Genomic DNA, 22,077 nt, shown 5'->3' on the forward strand with positions numbered 1-22,077 from the left:
GTCAGGGGGAGGAATCATTTTTTGGGCAGGTGAAGCTAGAATATCCGAGATTGAAGAAGAAGCACGGCATCCGTTGGATGGACATCCAACGGCCACTGCTGCTAGAACCGTGTGTTGACTATAAGTTGACAAAGCCTTGCATACGCGTCAACTCTGTTTTTTTAGGGGACGCGTCAACTTAGTAAGGCCAGAAGTGTGTGGCAGAGAACTTATAGCCCATTTGAGATTTGTAAGAATGTGTAGCCCATTTTTGAATTCTAATGGAATTTACTACAGCCCATTTACAGTTTGTTAAAAGTACAGCCCATTTCAACCAACCGTTCAAAACAGAATTCAATAAAATTTCCCACATTTTGATGGGATCCGAAATATTTTTATCCCGAAATTTCTAGTCAGATTAAATACAATTTCAATATAAATTTATATTACGTAAAAATCCAACGAAACATTGCGCTCGCAACAATTAATGAAATTAAAATTTTCAATATCCAAAAATAATATTTTATAAAGTAATCACGTGTTTGGTGCATTTTTTATAGTTACTGCCCAGTTTTTATAATTACATCCCATTTATTATTTCTTAAAGCCCATTTTCTTGTTAAGCCTAATGCATCCCTCCTAGGAAAGATTTGCAGCCCAGCGGGGCGGAGAATAACAACTTGACCTTGCCTGGGTATTCCTAAAAAAAGTATAGCTGGGCTAGCCATTTTCAGCTTGAAAAAAATTAATATCTGGGCTGGATATCTGGCCTGGGCTAGACGGGCCACAGCCCGCCCAGTTAATACCTGCAGCGATGTTTTCGTTGTTGTTCAGAGGAGAAAAATTAATATCTGGGCTAAACATTGAAAAACTCTGCAGTGCTCACACCTCAAAAACACAAATACTGCTCGAGCTGCTTGGTCCCAGCTGTCGGCCGCTTCTTGTGCAATTCTCTCGTTTATTGACTACTCCCTCCTTTCCGGTTTATAAGGCTCAATTCAAAAATCTCACCAACCAAGGTAGATGATGAGTGGTGGAATATTTTTTGTAGTTTGCAAAAGCACCCAATTAATGCTCTTGTTTTCCTCAAAAAATTATGTTTACGAATACATTAATTGCAATGCATGCATGCATAAAGTGCATGCATTGGTCAGTTTTCTCTTAATACTTGCATGCAATGATTTAATGCACCTTGAAGTCTGAACATGTGATGGGGAACAACCAAATTGAGCCTCATAAAATGGAAAAACTAAAATTTTGAGATAAGCCTTATAAACCGGAAAGGAGGGAGTACTACATAGGTTGACAATGGTGTGGGACTGTGATGTCAGGAAACCAGGAGGAAGCAAAATAAGTTATAGTTATATATATATAATAAGGAGGCACTTGCATACGTGAGGCTATGGACCTGGTGGGTCCCCATTGTCATCCTCTCCAAGTAAAGTCATCTCCTCGCCCACGCGCGCTTTCCGCCCGAAACAGTCAGTGCCGCCCTCCCCGCTTCCCGGTGCAGGCGATTGCTCCGCCTTCAAACGACACAAGTGTCGTCCATTCGTCCATCTGCCGCCCACATGAATGATATGCGGTTGACGAGGCGGCTACTCCGGCGCCACATGTCCGTCCCTCCACCCGCCCACCATTGCTATATAAACTGTTGCGCCAGCCATAGTCGCAGTCATCCGCATCCGTTCCCTTTCTCCTGTCCACACCACTACTGCCCACAATGGCTTCCTCGTGCTCCAGCGCTCTTCGGGACAGGCGAACGACGGACCACAAGGAGATGGCAGCCATTGCTGCCGACCGGCTGGCCGGCAGGCAGCCGGAGGACGACGACGTCCCAATGGAGAACATGGTAGTCGATGATCCGGCGCCAACCCCCTCCTCCGCGCCATCCTTGCTGGTGCATTGCACCATGACCATCGATGAGGCCCGTGCCCAATATATGGACAGGGTGAGGCAGATGCGTGAGGAGAAGTTCCAGGAGGCGCAGGCCGACGCCGCCTACAACCAGCATCTCCTCGAGGAGCACCTGCAGGCGGAGGAGCAGATCACCGCGGAGCGGGCGGAGTAGGAGGCGCTGCTCGACTCGTACCGCTCCGCCCGCAAGGGACGCCTCGAGCGCTGGCGGTACCGCATGCAGGTGGCGGAGGCTGCGACTGCCTACAAAGAGGCTAGCAAAGAGGGCGATGAAGTGGGCGAGACGCTATTTGGCGAGACCGAGGATGAGGCAGAGGACAATGCCGGCTCCGACGAGTCCCCGCTCCGTCGGCATCGACGAGGCCCTGCTCCGCCGAGGCCCAGTGGTGCCAACAACGAGGCAGAGGACACCGCCGGCTCCGCCGAGGCCCCGCCCCGCCAACAACGAGGCAGAGGACACCGCCGGCTCCGCCGAGGCCCCGCCCCGCCAACAACGAGGCAGAGGACACCGCCGGCTCCGCCGAGGCCCCGCCCCGCCAACAACGAGGCAGAGGACATCGCCGGCTCCGCCGAGGCCCCGCCTCACTGCCAACGAGGCCGCGCCACACGGAAAACAAGGAAGAGTAGAACACGGTAGGTCGCCGCCGCTCGGGTCCAAGTAAGGCCACCGCTGCTACCCTCCGGTTGAAGCCAAGCTAGGCGGGTTGACCATTGACGGCCGGTTAGCTTCTTGGCGGCGACGTGGAGTCGGAGAGCTGCGCTGGAGAAGAACGCTGCTTCTACTTAACTGCCGGTGCAGTTGGCTGACTGACACGTGGGCCCAATAGGCCACATGTCAGTTATGCAACTACACCTGCAGTTAAGTCACTGAAGCTTCTGTTCGGCTCAGCGGGACACATGTGGGTAGCTTCGGTTAATTAATTATACCTCCAGTGCATCCCTTTTTAGTTGAAGAATGTATGAAATGTAATGAAATCCGGCATGTTTATATGAAATCCGATCGTGTATGAATGAATTTATTTCGATTAGTTCGAATTCCTGTATCACTGGCATTGGATGAACATTCAAAACAATACGTACTAGCATTATTCCCAGGGTGATCACCTCGTTTGCAGCAGTTTCACATGTACTCCCTCCGGTCCTTTCTAGTCTGCATACAAGTTTTGTCTGCAGTCAAAGTATCTCTACTTTGACCAATCTTATACAAAATAGTATGCACTTTCACAATGTGCGAAGTAAAAAGGAACAGAAGGAGTACAAAGAGTTTGAGCAGCTTTTTAGCGTTTCTGTACATTGCAATCAAACACACAGGCCTGGCAATTCATAGAGAACATTCAAAACAATCGATGATTATGCATCTCAGCGACTCACATGTCAGAGGCAATATTTACTTCACAACTAAAGAATAAAGAAAAAATTGATCGACGCTGCTGACAGCAAAGGGCGTCCCATTCGAAAATATCAAACGCATGTCTTGCTAAAATCAATGAGCAAAATTTGACAAGGTTGTCCCATTCCAAAATATCAAATGCCTACGATTGTGGAATGGGCAGGGTTTGCCATCAGTTCGGACATTGACATGGCACCTCGTGCTAAATAAACCAGTTGTTCTTTTTGTGCAGTTCCACCAAAATCAACCAAATTCGCGCATAGCTTGTATAATTTCGCCCTTATATGTTGCAACGCCTTGAACTTATCGGCACCTCCTTTCTTGTGGTGGAAATGGATGATTCGATGTATTCATGAACATTTTGTGCAGTTCCCATTGAAATCAAGCTGAGCACCCCTGTTTGCACAAATACAAAAAAGTGATTAGTATAAAGCAAACTATACTATGAATTGACAGTTTCAATATGCACATACATGGTCCATGTAGAGCACACTTTTAGAAAAATGGAACTCACCAGAAAGAATCCTAGAACAACATTGTACTCGCTCATCACAGCAAAAAGATGGAGATTTGTCAGTCCTTTTGAGCTGAAGTTAGTTTGGTCTTGTGGGGAGTAATGTAACCATCCTTCAACTGCTCCTTCTGATGAGAAGATAGACATGGCTTCTTCATCCTGGCATAATCGGAACTAGTCACTTCACGTACTCCATATTCTTCTTTAGAGGAAGATGATCCTGTTGTGCAAAGACAAGAGGACTACTAAATGCTAGCATCCCTGTTTGCTCGAAAAAAAGGAAAGGAAATATTTAAAACAGCACAGATGAAGCACTTCTCAAGGACAATACCACTTTTTCATGACAGTATCTAAACAGTAGCACAACACCAATAGAGATGACAAACCCCAATCGTATGGATGAAATCAGTGGGCGAGTACCAACATTTGTTAGGAGGCTTATTGTGTAGAGCATACAGATGAAGCACTTCTCCGGAACCATCTGTTGCTATCTACGGTGGTGGCCATGCTTACTATATACTCCTCGATTAGTTTAATGTTTCCAACATCTTCTTGTGCAGTTCCACTAAAATATATGGTATCTTCAAAGAAGATCCCTGTTTGCACAAGTTGAGATAATTACATATTACACTAAGAGTGGCATCAAATCAGTGGCAAAACAATTGCTCGTTCCAGCCATAGCAATAAATTAAGATGCAAAACTATATCATTACTTGTGTCATCACACTTCCAGTGCTTCATTACAGCATCGGGAGTTGATTTTTGTTTTTCTTCCGCTTGTTCTTCCCCTTCATCACTTGCTTCAATAACAGACAAGCTTCGCCTTCAATGTAAGATTTGGCATGTCAATCAGGGAGCACAAGTATAGTACTAAACTTAATTTTCTAATAAAAGTGGCAAAATACAGGCCAGCAGTTGTGAAATATCCTTATCTTACCTCAATGGGATATTACGGTGCACATACATATTGGAAGTCTTGTCTCCATTTGTGCAGTTCACTAAAATCAAGCAACATTATCGTACAAGTAGCACAACATATGAAAGCACACTACAAAATCATGTGAAAGAAGGCTAGTACTGACCTCTCATGATGCGGAATTCAAACAACTCAAACCATGGGCTAATATTTACTATAGTGACACTAGGCCTCCTACTGGCCGTAGAAACAGTGGGCCTTCTACGGGCCGTAGAAACAATGGGCTTTCTACGGGCCGTAGAAACAGTGGGCCTTCTGCGGGCCGTATCATCAATGGGCCTTATACAAGCCGTATGATTGATTGGCCAAACATGGGCCAAACAGACTGCATTATGGCCGTAAACGGGCTAGAGTTGGAATCGTCTGTTCATGGGCCGACTATAACGGGCCATCGTTAATAGGCCGTATTTGATGACGTTATGAAAACGTCCCAACGTATTAACGGACCACAAACGAGCCGACTGTAACCATGGGCTGAATTTGGCCCACAAGCAGAAAATGACAGTAACGGGCCGTAAGTAAACGAATGCTGGAAATGAGCCCAAGAATAAATGGGCTCTGAGAAGGCCGAAAGATAACATGGGCTGGAAATGTCCCAACGGAATAATGGGCCGTTAATGGGTATAAAGTGATACACTATTCATTACGGGCCAGTTTCACCACGGGCCGTTAATGGGTGTAAAGTGATACACTATTCATTACGGGCCAGTTTCAGCACGGGCCGTTAATAGGCCAAGAGTTACATAGGGCCTCATATGGGCCGAAAGACGTCATGGGCCATACATGGGCCAGAAGTGAAAACGGGCTGGAATCATATTGGGTGGCCCAAATGACGCTACTAGGCCTAATTCCGATAGGGCGTAATGGGCCTTGGGTTAGCGGGCTGTAAATGGGCTATATGCGAATAGACCGTTAACAGGCTTTACATGGGCCGGCCCGCCACCTTTTGACCAGGTCAAACGGGCCGGCCTTTTCACATGAATGGGCCTTTGTTAGGCCGTGCCACGTGTCGATGTATCATAGACGCCTTCTGTCCAATGAGTGGATGACATCTGTCCCAACGATGAGCTGACACGTGTTTCCTCCAGCCAATCTTGATTTTACACGTGGAAAATCCCCATTGGTCGGGGTTGTTAATGGGTTATCGGATCCAAAACCCGACCTGATAGCTTAATGGCGTTCAGTTACGGTGGATGCCACGTGTCGGTCACCCTTGACGAAAGCACTTCTGTGACGCGCGATTTATTGTCATGGAAGTGGACACTTCCGTGATGATAATTTTGGTAATGTCATGGAACACTTCTACGACAGCACAGGTATGACTATCTTGATTCTGTCATAAAATCATCATGGATGTACATGCATGACAGAAAATGCGACCTACTGTGACAAACATGTATCATCACGGAAGTATATTTTTTTTGTAGTGCTTAACACCAATATTCCTACTAAAGCATAATTACTCATCAACATGACTCACATATCACATCATCATATCTGAAAACTATTACAAGGAATCAAGTTTATTTTGTACAATGATCTTCATGAAAGTTTTTTATTATATCCTTCTTGGATATCTATCACTTTGGAACTAATTTTCATGTGTTGCTTTTGATAAGCTCAAACAAGTATAAGTGAAGATCATGAACATAATATTTCTTTCTCTCAAATTAATTTAAGTGAAGCAAGAGAGAATTTCTTAAAAAAATTACTAACTCTCAAATAAATCTAAGTGAAGCATGAGAGCATTTCTTCAAAAGTAGCAAATCACACCGTGCTCAAAAAGATATAAGTGAAGCACTAGAGCAATTACATAGCTCATAAAAATTTAAGCGAAGCACAGAGAGCAATTCTAACAAGTCATGGAATAATTTTGGCTCTCTCAAATAGGTGTGTCCAGCAAGGATTCAAGACTTAAAACACAAAGCAAAACAAGCAAAGACTCATATCATACAAGATGCTCCAAGCAAAACTCATAATATGTGACGAATAAAAATATAGCTTCGAGTAAAATACCGATGGTCGTTAGAAGAAAGAGGGGATGCCACTCGGGGCATCCCCAAGCTTAGTTGCTTGCTTCTCTTTGGATAATAGCTTGGGATGCCATGGGCATCCCCAAGCTTAGGCTCTTCTTACTCCTTATTCCTTCATCCATCGTAGGATTACCCAAAACTTGAAAACTTCAATCACACAAAACTCAACAAAACCTCCGTGAGATTTGTTAGTATAAGAAAACAAATCACTACTATAAGTGTTGTTGCAAACCAATTCATATTTTATTCTTGAATTATATCTATTGCATTCCAACATTTCTATGGCAAAAACTCTTTAAATAAAACCATAGAATCATCAAAACAAGCACATAATGCAAAGAAAACAGAATCTGTCAAAACAGAACAATCTTTAGCAATGTGGGTATTTTGAATACTTCTGTAACTCCAAAAATTCTGAAAAATTAGGATGACCTGAGCAATTTGTATATAAATCTTGTGCAAAAATAATCAATATTTTATCACGCTTTTGTTAAAAAAATTATTTTCCTGGGTGCAAAAGTTTTTGTTTTTCAGAAAGATCAAATCAACCATCACCCAACATGATCCCAAAGGCTTTGCTTGGAACAAACACTAATTAAAACACAAAAAACAATCATAAAAGTAGAATAACTGTGCAAACACTCAAGGACAGAAAAGAAAAGGGTAAAAATAAAATTTATTCATTAGGTTGCCTCTCAACAAGCGCTATCATTTAACGCCCGTAGCTAGGCATAAGATTTCAATGACGCTCACACGAAAGATAAGAATTGAAACACAAAGAGAGCATCATGAAACATATGAAAAACACATTTAATTCTAACATACTTCCTATGCATATGAATTTTATAAGCAAACAAATCATCAAGACAAGAAACATCTAACATATGCAAATAAGAGGAATAAAACATTGACGGTCTCAACATAACGAGAGGTAATTTAGCAACATGAACATTTCTACAACCATAATTCCCTCTCTCATAATAATTACATGTGGGATCATGATCAAATTCAACAATATAGCTATCACATAACATATTCTCAACATGATTCACATGCATGCAAAGTTGACACTCTTCCAAAATAGTGGGATTATCAACAAATAAAGTCATGACCTCTCCAAGCCCACTTTTATCAAAAATTTCATAAGATTGAACACTCTCCAAATATGTGGGATTATTTTTACTTAAAGTTGACGCTCTTCCAAACCCACTTTCAATATTATCGCAAACATATTCATCATGAGGGTTAAATAAATTTTCAAGATCATAAGAATCATTATCACCCCAATCATGATCATTGCAACAAGTACTGGACATAGCAAAATTAGCATCCCCAAGCTTGTAGCTTGGCATATTATTAGCACAATTGACATTAGTAGAATTTATAGTAAAATCATTGCAATCATGCTTTTCATTCAAGGAGCTATCATGAAACACTTTATAAATTTCTTCATCATAATTTTCAGATTCACGAATCTCAAGCAAAACTTCATAAAGATAATCTAGTGCAATCAACTCACTATCAATTGGTTCATCATGATTGGATCTTTTAAAAAGATTAGCAAGTGGATGAGGATCCATATCAATAGATTTTTAGCAAGCGAAGATGCAAGTATATAGAAGGCACATGGCAACACAAGAAAACAAAAGATCAAACAAGAAAAAGGCAAACGAAAAGAAGGCGAATAAAAAATGCAAATATTTTTGTCAAGTGGGGGAGATGAAAATGAGAGGCAAATGAAAAATAATGTAAATTGCAAGGAGATGATATTTGTGATTAGGAACCTAGTAGATGTTGATGATGTCTCCCCGGCAACGGCGCCAGAAATTCCTTTTGATGTCTGCTAGAACTACGTCGGTATTTCCCCAAAGAGGAAGGGATGATGCAGCACAGCAACGGTAGGTATTTCCCTCAGTGATGAGACCAAGGTTATCGAACTAGTAGGAGAACCAAGCAACACTACGTGAGCAACACCTGCACACAAATAACAAATACTCGCAACCTGACGTATTAAAGGGGTTGTCAATCCCTTTCGGGTAACGGCGCCAGAAATTGGCAAACGGACGTGATAAAAATATGATATATAGGATAAATAGATCTCGGATAAAATAAATTGCAGCAAAGTATTTTTGTATTTTTTGGTTTAATAGATCTGAAAATAAAAGCAAAGTAAAATAGATCGCAAAGGCAAATATATTAAGGAAGAGACCCGGGGGCCGTAGGTTTCACTAGTGGCTTCTCTCGAGAAAAATAGCAAACAATGGGTAAACGAATTACTGTTGGGCAATTGATAGAACTTCAAATAATCATGATGATATCCAGGCAATGATCATTATATAGGCATCACGTTCAAGATTAGTAGACCGACTCCTACCTGGATCTACTACTATTACTCCACACATCGACCGCTATCCAGCATGCATCTAGTGTATCAAGTTCATGGAGAAACGGAGTAATGCAATAAGAACAATGACTTGATGTAGACAAGATTATTTATGTAGAAATAGATCCCATCTTTTATCCTTAATAGCAACGATACATACGTGTCGATTCCCCTTCTGTCACTTGGATCAAGCACCGTAAGATCAAACCCATCACAAAGCACCTCTTCCCATTGCAAGATAAATAGATCAAGTTGGCCAAACAAAACCCAAATATTGGAGAAGAAATATGAGGCTATAAGCAACCATGCATATAAGAGATCAAAGAAGACTCAAATAACTTTCATGGATAAAAAGAGATAGATCTGATCATAAACTCAAATTTCGTCGGATCCCAACAAACACACCGCAAAAGAATTACATCATATGGATCTCCAAGAGACCATTGTATTGAGAATCAAACAGGAGAGAGGAAGCCATCTAGCTACTAACTATGGACCCGAAGGTCTAAAAAAGACTACTCACGCATCATCGGAGAGGCACCAATGGACATGATGAACCCCTCCGTGATGGTGTCCAAATTGGATCTGGTGTTTCTGGAACTTGCGGCGGCTGGAATTGATTTTCGTCGACTCCCCTAGGGTTTCTAGAATATTGGGGTATTTATAGAGCAAAGAGGCGGTCCGGGGGGCACCCGAGGTGGGCACAAGCCATCAGGGCGCGCTTGGGCCTCTAGGCGCACCCTGGTGGGTTGTGCTCCCCTCGGAGCACCCCCAGGCGCTTCTTCCGCCCATTGGATGTCTTCTGGTCCAAAAAAATCCACAAAAAGTTTCCCCGCGTTTGGACTCCGTTTGGTATTGATTTCCTGCGATGTAAAAACATGCAAAAAACAACAACTATCACTTGGCGCTATATCAATAGGTTAGTGCCAAAAATGATATAAAATGACTATAAAATGATTATAAAACATCCAAGAATGATAATATAACAGCATGGAACAATCAAAAATTATAGGTACGTTGGAGCCGTATCATGGGGCAGCATGAAGAAGAACTCCCTGGTTGAACTCGCATCGTCCATCATCGACTCCTACTACGAAAAGATGAAGCAGGATGCCAACAGAACAAGACCTGTATCCTAGCGCGGGGCCTGGATGCGGCAACTGGATGAACTTCACCTCAGGTTCGAGGTCAAGCGTGTGTACACATGCTACGAGATGCACACGCGAATCGTTGACATGAGGAAGTGCCTTGTTCCCAAAATCGACGAGGCCGGATCGAGCCACAAGCAGAGCAGTAGCGGCAAGCGTCACACGAAGTAGATGATGATCAGATGATTGTCTATCCCACTTAATTATGCATGTAATATATATTTTACTTTGATGTGTGGAAATGTCATATGTGTAGTAGCCACCTATGTAATTCGATGTTTAATTTGGTTATGCAACCATGTCCTTATAAGTGTGTGTATGTATATATGTTGTTATTCTGTATGCAATCCCATCCCACAACACACACGTCTTATTAGCAGCAACTGTTTGTGTTATTATCGGTCTTCGCACACATTTCTGATTACAGATCTGTTTGTCGTGTATCACACATCTTGTTAAATTGAACCATTTCTGTTCTCTTGGCTCAACACAAACAGTTCATCCGAGTGGACTGTTTGCCCTCTATCGCACACACCTTGATTTGACTGACCGTTTCTTTTGTTCCGCCTAATCACAAATAGTTCATCCAAGTGAACTGTATGCCGTCAATCGCACACACCTTGATCTGGCTGGCCATTTCCGTTGTGTTGCTTAATCACAAACAGTTAATTCGAGTGAACTGCATGCCGTATATCGCACACACTTTCATCTGGCTGCCCGTTTGTGTTGTTCTGCCTCATCGCAAACAGTTCATTGGGGTGAACCGTATGCCCCTCATCGCACACGTAAGTAAAATCCGAACCGTGTTTGATGTATCAACCATCGCAAATGTTTTGCAACTTTTTGACGATTTTTACATCATCGTTTATGATTAATGCATCACACATAGTTTCGTCGAAGGGTCTATAATTGTAGTGTCACGTTAGCAGTATCCTGTAGTAGTGCAACGCCCACTCCACTATCCTGCCAGTAGCATCTGGATTTCTTAAAATGCGCCCCAATGGAAAGCGAGTGACGACGGTGATCTGATGTGCTTGGAAGTAGTGGCGCAACTTCCTCGAGGCCATGAGAAGGCCGAAAGCAACTTTTGCACACTAGAGTACCTCGACCTAGCCCCCTGGAGAAGGGAACTGACAAAGTAACCTGGGCGCTGCACCATCTTCTTCGTCACTCCTTGTTTTTCTGCTTCATTTTCCTGCGTCGATTCCGACTTGTCGGCACCAGACCTTGCCAGAGAAGATTCCGACTTGTCGCTTGATGGCTCTGCAGCTGCCGCTTCTTCTTCGTCAGCTTCTCTCTCTGTCACTAATGCAACACTAACCACTTGATTCATTGCCGCCAAGTATAGCAACAATGACACTTGTCGCCTAGGCGCAACTAGTGTTGGCAGAGAGGAGAGATACTTCTTCAAATCTTGCAGTGCGGTCTCCGCTTCCGCAGTCCATTTCACTGGACCTGTATTTTTAAAAAAAATTAAAAACAACGGGGCGGGCTCAGTAGACTTGGAGATGAACCTGCTTAGTGCAGCTACGCAGTCAGCAAGACGTCGCACATCCTTGACGTGCTTGGGTGCTTCTATCTACTCAATGGCTTTGATCTTGTCGGGATTTGCTTCAGTTCCACATTGAGATACAAAAAAACCCAAGAAGTTTGCTAGAAGGAACGCCAAACACACACTTCTCAGGCTTGAGCTTCAAGTTGATCTTGCGCATACCTGCAAATGTTTCTTTTAAATCTTGAATGAGGGTTGATTTGTCCTTGGTTTTGACCACTATATCATCCATATAGGGTTCCACATTTCTGTGCTGCTGAGGCTCAAAACCAATCTGGACTGCTCTTGCAAATTTTGAACGAGCACTCTTCAATATGAAAGGCATACACATGAAGCAGTATGTGCCACATGAAGTGATGAATGCGGTTTTCTCCTCATCTTCCTTGGCCATGAAGATCTGATGATAACCAGAGTAGGCGTCAAGGAAAGATAATAATGCCGTGGGATCAACAATCTGGCCGATGCTGGGTGGTCGCACCGGTGTTGGAGTAGAGGCGCGTGGGGTCGACGACGGTGGCAGAGGACGCAAACTGATTTAGATCGAAAAACCAAAAAGAAACACCGATCAATGCGACCGATGAGAGAGAGAGAGAGAGAGAGAGAGAGAGAGAGAAATCCATATCAAATGATCGATGTAGGATCGAAAGTATGTCTAGAGGGAGGGGGTGATTAGACTACTTGACCAAATAAAAATCTAGCCTTTTCCCAATTTTAGTTCTTGGCAGATTTTAGCTGTCTTAGCACAAGTCAAGCAATCTTCACACAATTTAAGCAAGCATGCAAAAGAGTATATGAGCAGCGGAAAGTAAAGCATGCAACTTGCAAGAATGTAAAGGGAATGGTTTGGAGGATTCAAATGCAATTGGAGACACAGATGTTTTTGTCGTGGTTCCGATAGGTGGTGCTATCGTGCATCCACGTTGATGGAGACTTCAACCCACGGAGGGTAACGGTTGCGCGAGTCCACGGAGGGCTCCACCCACGAAGGGTCCATGAAGAAGCAACCTTGTCTATTCCATCATGGCCGTCGCCCACGAAGGACTTGCCTCACTAGCGGTAGATCTTCACGAAGTAGGCGATCTCATTGCCCTTACAAACTCCTTGGTTCAACTCCACAATCTTGTCAGAGGCTCCCAAGTGACACCTAGCCAATCTAGGAGACACCACTCTCCAAGAAGTAACAAATGGTGTGTTGATGATGAACTCCTTGCTCTTGTGTTTCAAATGATAGTCTCCCCAACACTCAACTCTCTCTCACGGGATTTGGATTTGGTGGAAAGAAGATTTGAGTGGAAAGCAACTTGGGGAAGGCTAGAGATCAAGATTCATATGGTTGGAATGGAATATCTTGATCTCAACACAAGTGTAGGTGGTTCTCTCTCAGAAAATGTGTATTGGAAGTGTAGGTATGTTCTGATGGCTCTCTCCACGAATGAAGAGTGGGTGAAGGGGTATATATACCCTCCACACAGAATCTAACCGTTACACACAATTTGCCAAACTTGATGGGACCGAATGGTTAAACTCGGTCGGACCGATTCAGCAAACCTAGTGACCGTGAGGATTTTCGGTGGGACTGAGATGCAACTCGGTAGGACCGATATGGTTAGGGTTAGGGCATAACGTAATCTCGGTGTGACCGATTACACAAACTCGATGGGACCGATTTTGGTAACAAGCTAACCATTGTTGAGGAAATCGTTAACTGGTAGCTGCTCGATTGGCTGACGAGTAGGGGATTAATAGGCTAATCGGCAAGTTAATCGGCCATTTAATCAATTAATCGGACGGTTTATCGGTTTATCCGTTACTCGGTGACCCTATGAGTAGGGATTAATCGGCAAGTTAACTGGTTAATCGGACGAATTCTTGAACAGGGAAGCTAACCAGAGAGTTGGTCAGGTAAACTCGGTGGGACCGATTCGTTCATCTCGGTGAGACCGAAATGTTACAAAAGGAAAACAGAGAGTTTACATTGCAATCTCAGTGGGACCGATCGCTCATCTCGGTAAGACCGAAACGTTACGAAGGGAAACAAAGAGATTACAATCCCATCTCGGTGAGACCGAGATCCCTATCGGTGAAACCGAATTGCTAGGGTTTGTGGCAGTGGCTATGACATTTGAAACTCGGTGGCGCCGGATAGAAAGAATCGGTGGGGCCGAGTTTGACTTTTGGTTTAGGTCATATGTGGATGTGGGAAGGTAGTTGAGGGTTTTGGAGCATATCACTAAGCACTTTGAGCAAGCAAGCCATTAAGCAACACCTCATCCCTCTTTGATAGTATTGGCTTTTCCTATAGACTCAATGTGATCTTGGATCACTAAAATATAAAATGTAGAGTCTTGATCTTGAAGCTTGAGCCAAACTTTTTGTCCTTAGAATTTTGAGGGATCCACTTTCCTCATCCATGCCATGCCATTCATTGAGATTTTTCTGAAATATTAATCTTGGAATAATGTTAGCTCAATGAGCTATATGTTGTTAGGAATTACCAAAACCACCCGGGGATAGTTGCACTTTCAATCGAGAAAAAAAGACTCTAGGGTAGCCAGTTAACACGACCGGCGGACGAACCCTAGGTACGGGCGACGTGTCCCCCGATGGCGATCATGGAGATTGACCGCCCCGGGGGTGGTGTAGTGCTATGCGGCGGCGGCGGCTGGGTTTGGATCGGGGTTAGACTGATACCATGTAGATGGAGAGGGGGAATTGATGGAATCATTGATGTATTATTGAGCCTCGAGGGCGAGTATATATTGAGTACAAGATTTGGATGGCAAGACACCTCCTAGAGATAATATGAAAACAATTCCTATCTAATCTTGAACAATCTCTAAATACCACATATATCTCTAACACATATGAGCCCTCTTCGTGCAAAAAAAGAGAGGAAAAGGTCCAAAACAAACCTTGAACTTGTATAAGAAAGCTAAATCGAAGCCTCAACTCCGAATCCCTGAAATCAGCACACCGAATTCATTGATCCCGGCCTATTTTAAACCCTGAGAGTATTCCCAAACAGGGATTGCTGATGTGGCAAATTAAAGCCGGGATTGTTGATTGCGGTTGAGGGAGATTTTTTTTTCAGGGCAAATTACCGTCCTTTCGCACCCACTAGTCGCAATGGGTCGGCCCATTAGTGTTCGCTCCAGTTAAAAATGTAAGAAAATGAAAAGCGTGCTGCAGGGATCGAAAACGAGCGCTACAGATCGTAGGATGAAAGCCACTACTCCCTCCGGTCATTTTTACTCTGCATATTAGATTTGCGTCAAGTCAAACTTTGCAAAGTTTGATCAAACTTATATTAAAAAATATCAACATCTACTCCCTCCGTCCCATAATATAAGAACTTTTTTGATACTAGTGTAGTGTCAAAAACGTTCTTATATTATGTGACGGAGGGAGTACAATATATGAAAAAAGATAGACACACACTATGAAAAAAGATAGACACACACACACATCTAAAATATCGACATCTCAAGGTTCAAAATAGTCCGAAATCAATGAATTCGGTGTGTTGATTTCAGGGATTGGGAGTTCAGGATCCGATTTATCTTTCGTCTACAAGTTTAAGGTTTGTTTTGATTTTTTTTAAAGCCCTCTCCGCAGCAAAGAATCCGTCGCTTTTCTCGTCCAAGTGAAGAGAGATGTCGTTGTCACTTTGCGTGCCATAATACAAGCCCATTTTCTGGGGTATAAGTACAAACACCTTTAACCCAATGATAGCTGCTAAACAGCAATACGGACAACGAACTTGCTCTAAGCACTATTTTATCTAACAAAAAGATAAAATAAATAAATCTAATCAGACAAATTCCGTATAGTATCATGCAAGGCAATCTGGTAAGTGGTAACTGAGCGATTAGCCGTTCGTCCCGTTCCGTCCCGTGTGCCGCCGTCGCTGACGCCGTGCGCGGACAAAACCGCACTCTCTCACGCTCACTGCTACGACTACTCGCTCCAGCTCCAGTCCCACTCCCGCACCCACCGCCACGGCGCCACGCCACACCACCGGCTGCCTAATCTCCTCGGACCCATTTACCCTCCCCCCTCACTCTGCCCAGTGCTCAGTGCTCTCAGCTCTGCTCACCACCACCACCACAGTGACCACACCACACCACACCCAGCGCCGCTTCTCCCCACTCCCTAGCTCACATCCTCCATCTCCCCCACCGCTAATCGTCGGTACCTCTGTTCCCCGAGCTCCTCTTCCTCCTCGAGCCCTGAGCCCCTGACCCACCAATCCCAACCCAACGTGGCTCTACCGCCGGCCGCCGCGCCGTAGCAGCCTAGCGTCGCCGCCGCCCTCCTCGCCGCAAGATCGCGCTCCTGCTCTCTCCGCCCCGCTGAGGGTTTGAGGTATGGGCTCATTCCCATCCAGTGATGCTCTTAGCTAAACCCCACCCAGCTCCAGGATTTCCGCTCCGGGCGTGCCGCTCACGCCATCTAGATCCGCTCCCGGTTCCCGATTTGAGAAACCAGCCTGCCTAATTCTTCCGCCCTGTAGATTTATTTTCTTGGATTTGGGGAATCTCGAAGTCAGATGCTTGAAGGCAGCTAGTTCAGTTGGCCTGAAAGGATTGTTTTTTTGCATAAAAAGACCGAAAATGTTGCTTCAGTTAGTTCCCATACCATCTCGAAAAAAAAGTTAGCTCCCATATCATGGCCGCCAATTTCGTGCGAAAGCCCCGGATACCGTTATCTCGAAAAGTACTGCATTTGATCTGCTATTTTTTCTCCGCCGTTCAAGCCTTAAGATTTTTCCCTGAGCGCGTCTTTAATTTGTTACTATATGATTGTTGATTTGTTTTGCTTTTCACCATTGCAGGGTTGGTTGGTTGGGTTCTCCCCGATTGTAAAGATGCATACCGTATATCCTCATTCATGACCTCTGGAACATGCTCTAGTCACCCTTGTATGCTCCACCAGGTGGTGACAAATGGGCTTTTTTCTCAGAAAACAGCCCAGTTTCCTCTTTATTCTGATCATCCTGCACTGGGGGGCTCGTGCAGCAAGAGCGCTAAGTTCAGATGGTATGTGATGATGGTTGTGGCTGCTCACGGGCCATTTGATTTGTTTTTTCTGCTTATCCAATACTGATCTTGCACCAACTGTTTCATACAGGTGAAGCACTTCTCGCCTTTAAGAAGGCAATCACAAATTCAGATGGGGTCTTTCTAAATTGGCACGAACAAGACGCGGATCCCTGCAACTGGAAGGGTGTTAAATGCGATCGTCACAGCAAGAGAGTGATCTATCTGTAAGAAACAGAAAACCACTCTGTATATTAACTTCCTTTTCGAAAAAAACTCTGTATATTAACTCTGTCATTTGCTCAACTTCTTAACCTATCCACTCACTGTTTTGCTTCAGTTATTTGGTGTTCATATTTTGGACACCATTTCCTAGTTTCTATTCATATTCAGTATTTTGAGTTGCATTGCCATAAGGTCACTCACTGCCTTCCATTTAGGATTCTCCCGTATCACAAGTTAGTCGGGCCCATACCACCAGAAGTTGGAAGGCTAAATCAGCTTCAGACTTTGTAAGTGTGTTCACCTTTTCTTTTTTGCATTTCTTAACTACTTCCCGCCTTGTATATCAAAAAACTTGGTCTCTGATAAAGGTGGTTTTATGTTATTAGATCACTACAGGAGAACAGTTTGTATGGTTCACTCCCTCCCGAGCTAGGAAATTGTACCAAGTTGCAACAACTGTAAGTTTTATAGTAATTCTGATTGGTACATATGTTTTTTTCTTCCATTGAATGAATGTTGGATGCTGCAACTGATAATTAATGATCATGAGGACAGCCATTTGGTCACAAGCTTCTTGTATGTGTGCCAGAGAACTTCTAGCATGCAATTTTTGCTTTTATTTCTTCTGTGAAACCAGGCTCTTATTTCGTCTGTTGTGAAATGACTTGCAGATATCTACAAGGAAATTATATAAGTGGATATATCCCTTTGGAATTTGGTGATCTGGTTGAGCTTGAGACATTGTGAGTCCTCTGTAGTTTTAGCTTATTTATTAAATTTGATTATTAATTTCGCATCAGATAAATACCTCATGCTAGACTAATGTCACTACATCTGCTATGGGTCATATAAGAAGGCTTGAACACAAATTATATGTATTGAAATGTAGATAAATTCACTTTCCCTGTTTAAGTAATTTAGATATTACTTCCTATTTCTGAAATATGTTTATTTTATCCAGGGACTTATCCAGCAATACGTTGAAGGGATCAATCCCGCATTCTCTTGATAACCTGACCAAACTTGCATCATTGTAAGTGCTTTTTTTTATGTCCATAAGCTGACCAAACCTGTTACGATAAGCTACATGCTACCAGCCAAATGATTATTTTCACATCCTATGCAGCAACGTATCCATGAACTTTCTGACAGGAGCAATACCATCAGATGGTTCACTTGCCAATTTTAATGAAACTTCGTGAGTTGTCTTCTCCTCTGTTATTTATATCTATTTAATTCAATCTGCATATTCAATCGAGTAAAAGCGTATATGCATTGTGCCATAAGCTACTCTTCCTTCTACCCATCTGAATGTTGACATGGTAATGCAGCTTTATTGGGAACCGTGATTTATGTGGTAGGCAGATTAATTCAGTGTGCAAAGATGCACTTCAATCACCATCAGATGGCTCCCAGCAGCCTTTGAAAGGTAACAGATATTTGAACATTAGTCTAACATTATTTGTTGTATGCGTCTAATATTTTTGGTTGACAAGGTCAAATGTGCATTTAATCATTGATGCCAATAATAGCTAATAGATCTTTTTATATTCCACTAGGAAACTCACTTATGGCAATTTTGCATTCTCAACAATGGGCCTATAGTATTTTCAGTTCACAATAATTTTGCATTCTTATGTGTTTTGATGTTTTATTATGGTAGATGACACAAATAAAAGGAGTTCCAGAGTTGTTATAAGTGCGGTCGCGACAGTGGGAGCTCTGCTATTAGTGGCTCTGATGTGTTTCTGGGGTTGTTTTCTGTACAAAAGTTTCGGGAAGAAAGATATCCATGGTTTCAGGGTGGAGCTATGTGGAGGTAACGATGCCATGAGTTATGCGAAGCCAGTACTTCACATGTCATAAAGAACTTTTGTTATAACCTTGCTTATCATTTCAGGCTCTTCTGTTGTGATGTTCCATGGGGACCTCCCTTACTCCACAAAAGATATCCTTAAGAAGTTAGAGACCATGGATGAGGAAAATATCATTGGAGCAGGTGGCTTTGGGACTGTGTACAAACTTGCAATGGATGATGGCAACGTTTTTGCATTGAAAAGGATAGTGAAAACAAATGAAGGGCGTGACAAATTCTTTGATAGAGAACTTGAGATATTGGGAAGTGTTAAGCACCGTAATTTGGTCAATCTCCGTGGCTATTGCAATTCCCCTTCATCGAAACTGTTGATATATGACTACCTTCCAGGTGGAAGCCTGGATGAAGTGCTACATGGTGAGTTCCATATTTTTCTTTTCGCCATACATCTTAATTCTGTTTTCATTGAACTCTTCCAATTATTCATAGTTGCAGTTGCAATATAAACTGATGTTAGCTTGCTTTCCTCAATGACCTTTAAGCATGTGTTAAGCCAACACTAAAATAGCCTATAGGATTAAGTTATTGGTGCCTGAAACTCAGCGTGACATCAAAACCTGGAAATCCTGAATTTAAGACATGTTTGGTGCCGCTATGCAAGGAAAAGAGTACAGATAAAAAAGTTGGTTTTGCCTGCGATCCAATTTTGAGGCCTAGAGGATCCTTAGAGTAGACCTTTACCTTCTCAATCAAACAAGACCCTACAAGAAAAAAAGTTCAGACAACTGTGTCCTTGGAGTAGATTTTGGTTATAGGCAAGGTCAAGTTTACATCATATCTTGGAGTAAAATAGGATTTGATCACACGTGCAATGTAAAGGATGAATAAAATATGCCACTTCCTCTGTATACAAATACGAGGCCTACAGTTTTTGTGTCATTATGTTGTGGACTAGCAGCAGGGAGCCCGAACAGAGGGAGATCAGAGGTCCTTTGATCAATAGTATCATGTTAGGAAATTTAAAATTGCAGGAGCCTAATTCATTGAGATTTAGGGGTCCATATTGTGTTAGGAAAGGTCAAGGGCTTGAGCATCCACTATACAAGGATGTCATGTTTGAGTCAAGTAAGAACAATGCATCTATCATCTCCAAGCTATTCTCTAATAGTAACCTATGTCTACCCAAACTCTTCAAGCCACAGCTTTTGGTTATCTTCAGCGCGGTAGTCATCATGTTGTGGATCAAGGTCCACTGGTCCACCACTTGTTTTAAAACGGCGTGCATGCAAATTCAGTAACATTTTCTCTCTTTTGTCCTTGTTTATCTCTCCTCTCTTCAAAATTTATGAGTAAGCACCCTCTCTCTCTCTCACGAGTCACGATGGATCAAGGTTCACAACACCTTGGTTTCAAATGGCATACATGCAAATATCATGGTTAAAGTACGCCTTATAATTTTTCAAAAAATAAGTACACATTATAAGAAAAAGAAACAGAGGAAGTATTTACTTGCAGGCATACTGAATAGTCTGTAGTTCATTTCTGTAGCTAAACAAGGATGGACAGCCTTAACTATGGTTCCATCTAAAATTTATGTTGAACCAAATTGACCTTGTACAAGTAACTTTTGCTCAGGTCGTCCATGAGCATTAGTCCATTTGAACAGGAATAACTTTTTAAAGCCCAGGCTAACGTTTCACATTTCATCGTTCTTGGCAGAAAAAACTGAGCAGTTGGAATGGGAGGCACGCATTAACATAATACTTGGAGCTGCAAAAGGCCTGGCTTACTTGCATCATGATTGCTCACCTCGAATAATACATCGTGATATTAAGTCGAGCAATATCTTACTGGACGGCAATTTTGAGGCACGTGTATCAGACTTCGGACTTGCAAAACTACTGGAGGATGAAGAATCTCATATTACTACAATAGTTGCAGGAACATTTGGATATCTTGCCCCAGGTATGTGAAAGTTGTTCCATTTCGTCAAATGATGAGAACGAAAATGCACACTTCATTTCGGAAAATGCATCGCTTTGTAATAATCTGAGCTAATATTCGCAATATGGAACATCCAGAGTATATGCAAAGTGGCAGGGCTACCGAAAAGACGGATGTCTACAGTTTTGGAGTTTTGGTACTCGAGATACTGAGCGGAAAGCGACCTACTGATGCGTCATTCATTGAGAAGGGGTTGAACATTGTTGGATGGGTACGACCTTTTTATTTCCTTTCTCTTCATGTGCACAACTCATGCATGTCACATCTTTTTATGTATTTACCACAAAGGGTTAACTTGCTATATGGCAGCTAAACTTCTTGGCTGGAGAGAGCAGAGAGCGGGAGATTGTGGATCCGGATTGCGACGGCGTGCAGATCGAGACCCTGGACGCCCTGCTCTCTCTCGCCAAGCAATGCGTGAGCTCTTTGCCGGAGGAGCGGCCGACGATGCATAGGGTGGTACAGATGCTGGAGTCGGATGTAATTACACCGTGCGGAAGTGATTTCTACGATTCAGAGTAGGGCTACGAAACCACGGCTGCTGGCTTCTACGATCGTGTGGTAGTGATTTCTACGGTCTGGATTGAGACGCACCACATTCTTCTGCCGCTGGTTTCCCTGTGGAGGCACATTCCATTTAGTCTTTGCAGATTTTTGTAAATGCATGCATTACCGAGGGGTTGGGTGGGCTCCAACAGGCTGGTTCTACGGGGACAACATTTTTGCGATTTGTATGTATCTATATGCCACGCTACAGACTGTTATATGTTTGGTTTAATAAGAAGACTTGCCTGGAGATTGATGTGCTTGCATTATGCTTTTAGGTGTTCTTTTGTGTTCGTTTAGGTTTTGTGTCATGCTTAGGAAGATTAAGGTTCTCCCCGCATAGCCCCTCTCTTGGTGGGTGCACCTATCGTCATCAGAGGGTGTGTGGAGGTTGGATTCAGTCAGCTTTCGTCTTTGGTGGATTTGTTCGTCTGTTTTTAGGTTGAATCCTTCTGACATACGCTTTCTATCTGTCTATTACAACGTGATTTGCTTGAATCCAGTGATCACGGCAGCATGCCTTCAGCTTGCTTTAGTGTTTGTAATCATTTCTTG

At 43.0% G+C, this 22,077-nt stretch overlaps 1 protein-coding gene across 1 annotated transcript; it reads left to right on the plus strand.

Moving 5' to 3' along the window:
• The first annotated feature begins 15,954 nt into the window (after positions 1–15,954).
• On the plus strand, positions 15,955–21,784 carry LOC123085393 (LRR receptor-like serine/threonine-protein kinase FEI 1). Its single transcript, XM_044507024.1, has 14 exons — positions 15,955–16,257; positions 16,727–16,931; positions 17,023–17,158; positions 17,372–17,443; positions 17,543–17,614; positions 17,828–17,899; positions 18,118–18,189; positions 18,283–18,354; positions 18,488–18,585; positions 18,820–18,975; positions 19,057–19,389; positions 20,692–20,937; positions 21,054–21,187; positions 21,286–21,784. The coding sequence occupies exons 2-14, from the start codon at positions 16,838–16,840 to the stop codon at positions 21,496–21,498; spliced, it is 1,770 nt and encodes a 589-aa protein (XP_044362959.1). The 5' UTR covers positions 15,955–16,257; positions 16,727–16,837; the 3' UTR covers positions 21,499–21,784.
• Positions 21,785–22,077: the final 293 nt, after the last annotated feature.

This window comes from Triticum aestivum, chromosome 4A (genome assembly GCF_018294505.1).
Source record: "Triticum aestivum cultivar Chinese Spring chromosome 4A, IWGSC CS RefSeq v2.1, whole genome shotgun sequence".
Classification (NCBI taxonomy): domain Eukaryota; kingdom Viridiplantae; phylum Streptophyta; class Magnoliopsida; order Poales; family Poaceae; genus Triticum; species Triticum aestivum.

Excerpts from the sequence above, each read along its gene's own strand:
- LOC123085393 (XM_044507024.1), top strand. The coding sequence starts at position 16,838 with ATGGGCTTTTTTCTCAGAAAACAGCCCAGTTTCCTCTTTATTCTGATC. Across the intron at positions 17,444-17,542 it reads CTAAATCAGCTTCAGACTTT|ATCACTACAGGAGAACAGTT; the intron begins GTAAGTGTGTTC and ends TTATGTTATTAG. Across the intron at positions 18,355-18,487 it reads GCCAATTTTAATGAAACTTC|CTTTATTGGGAACCGTGATT; the intron begins GTGAGTTGTCTT and ends ATGGTAATGCAG.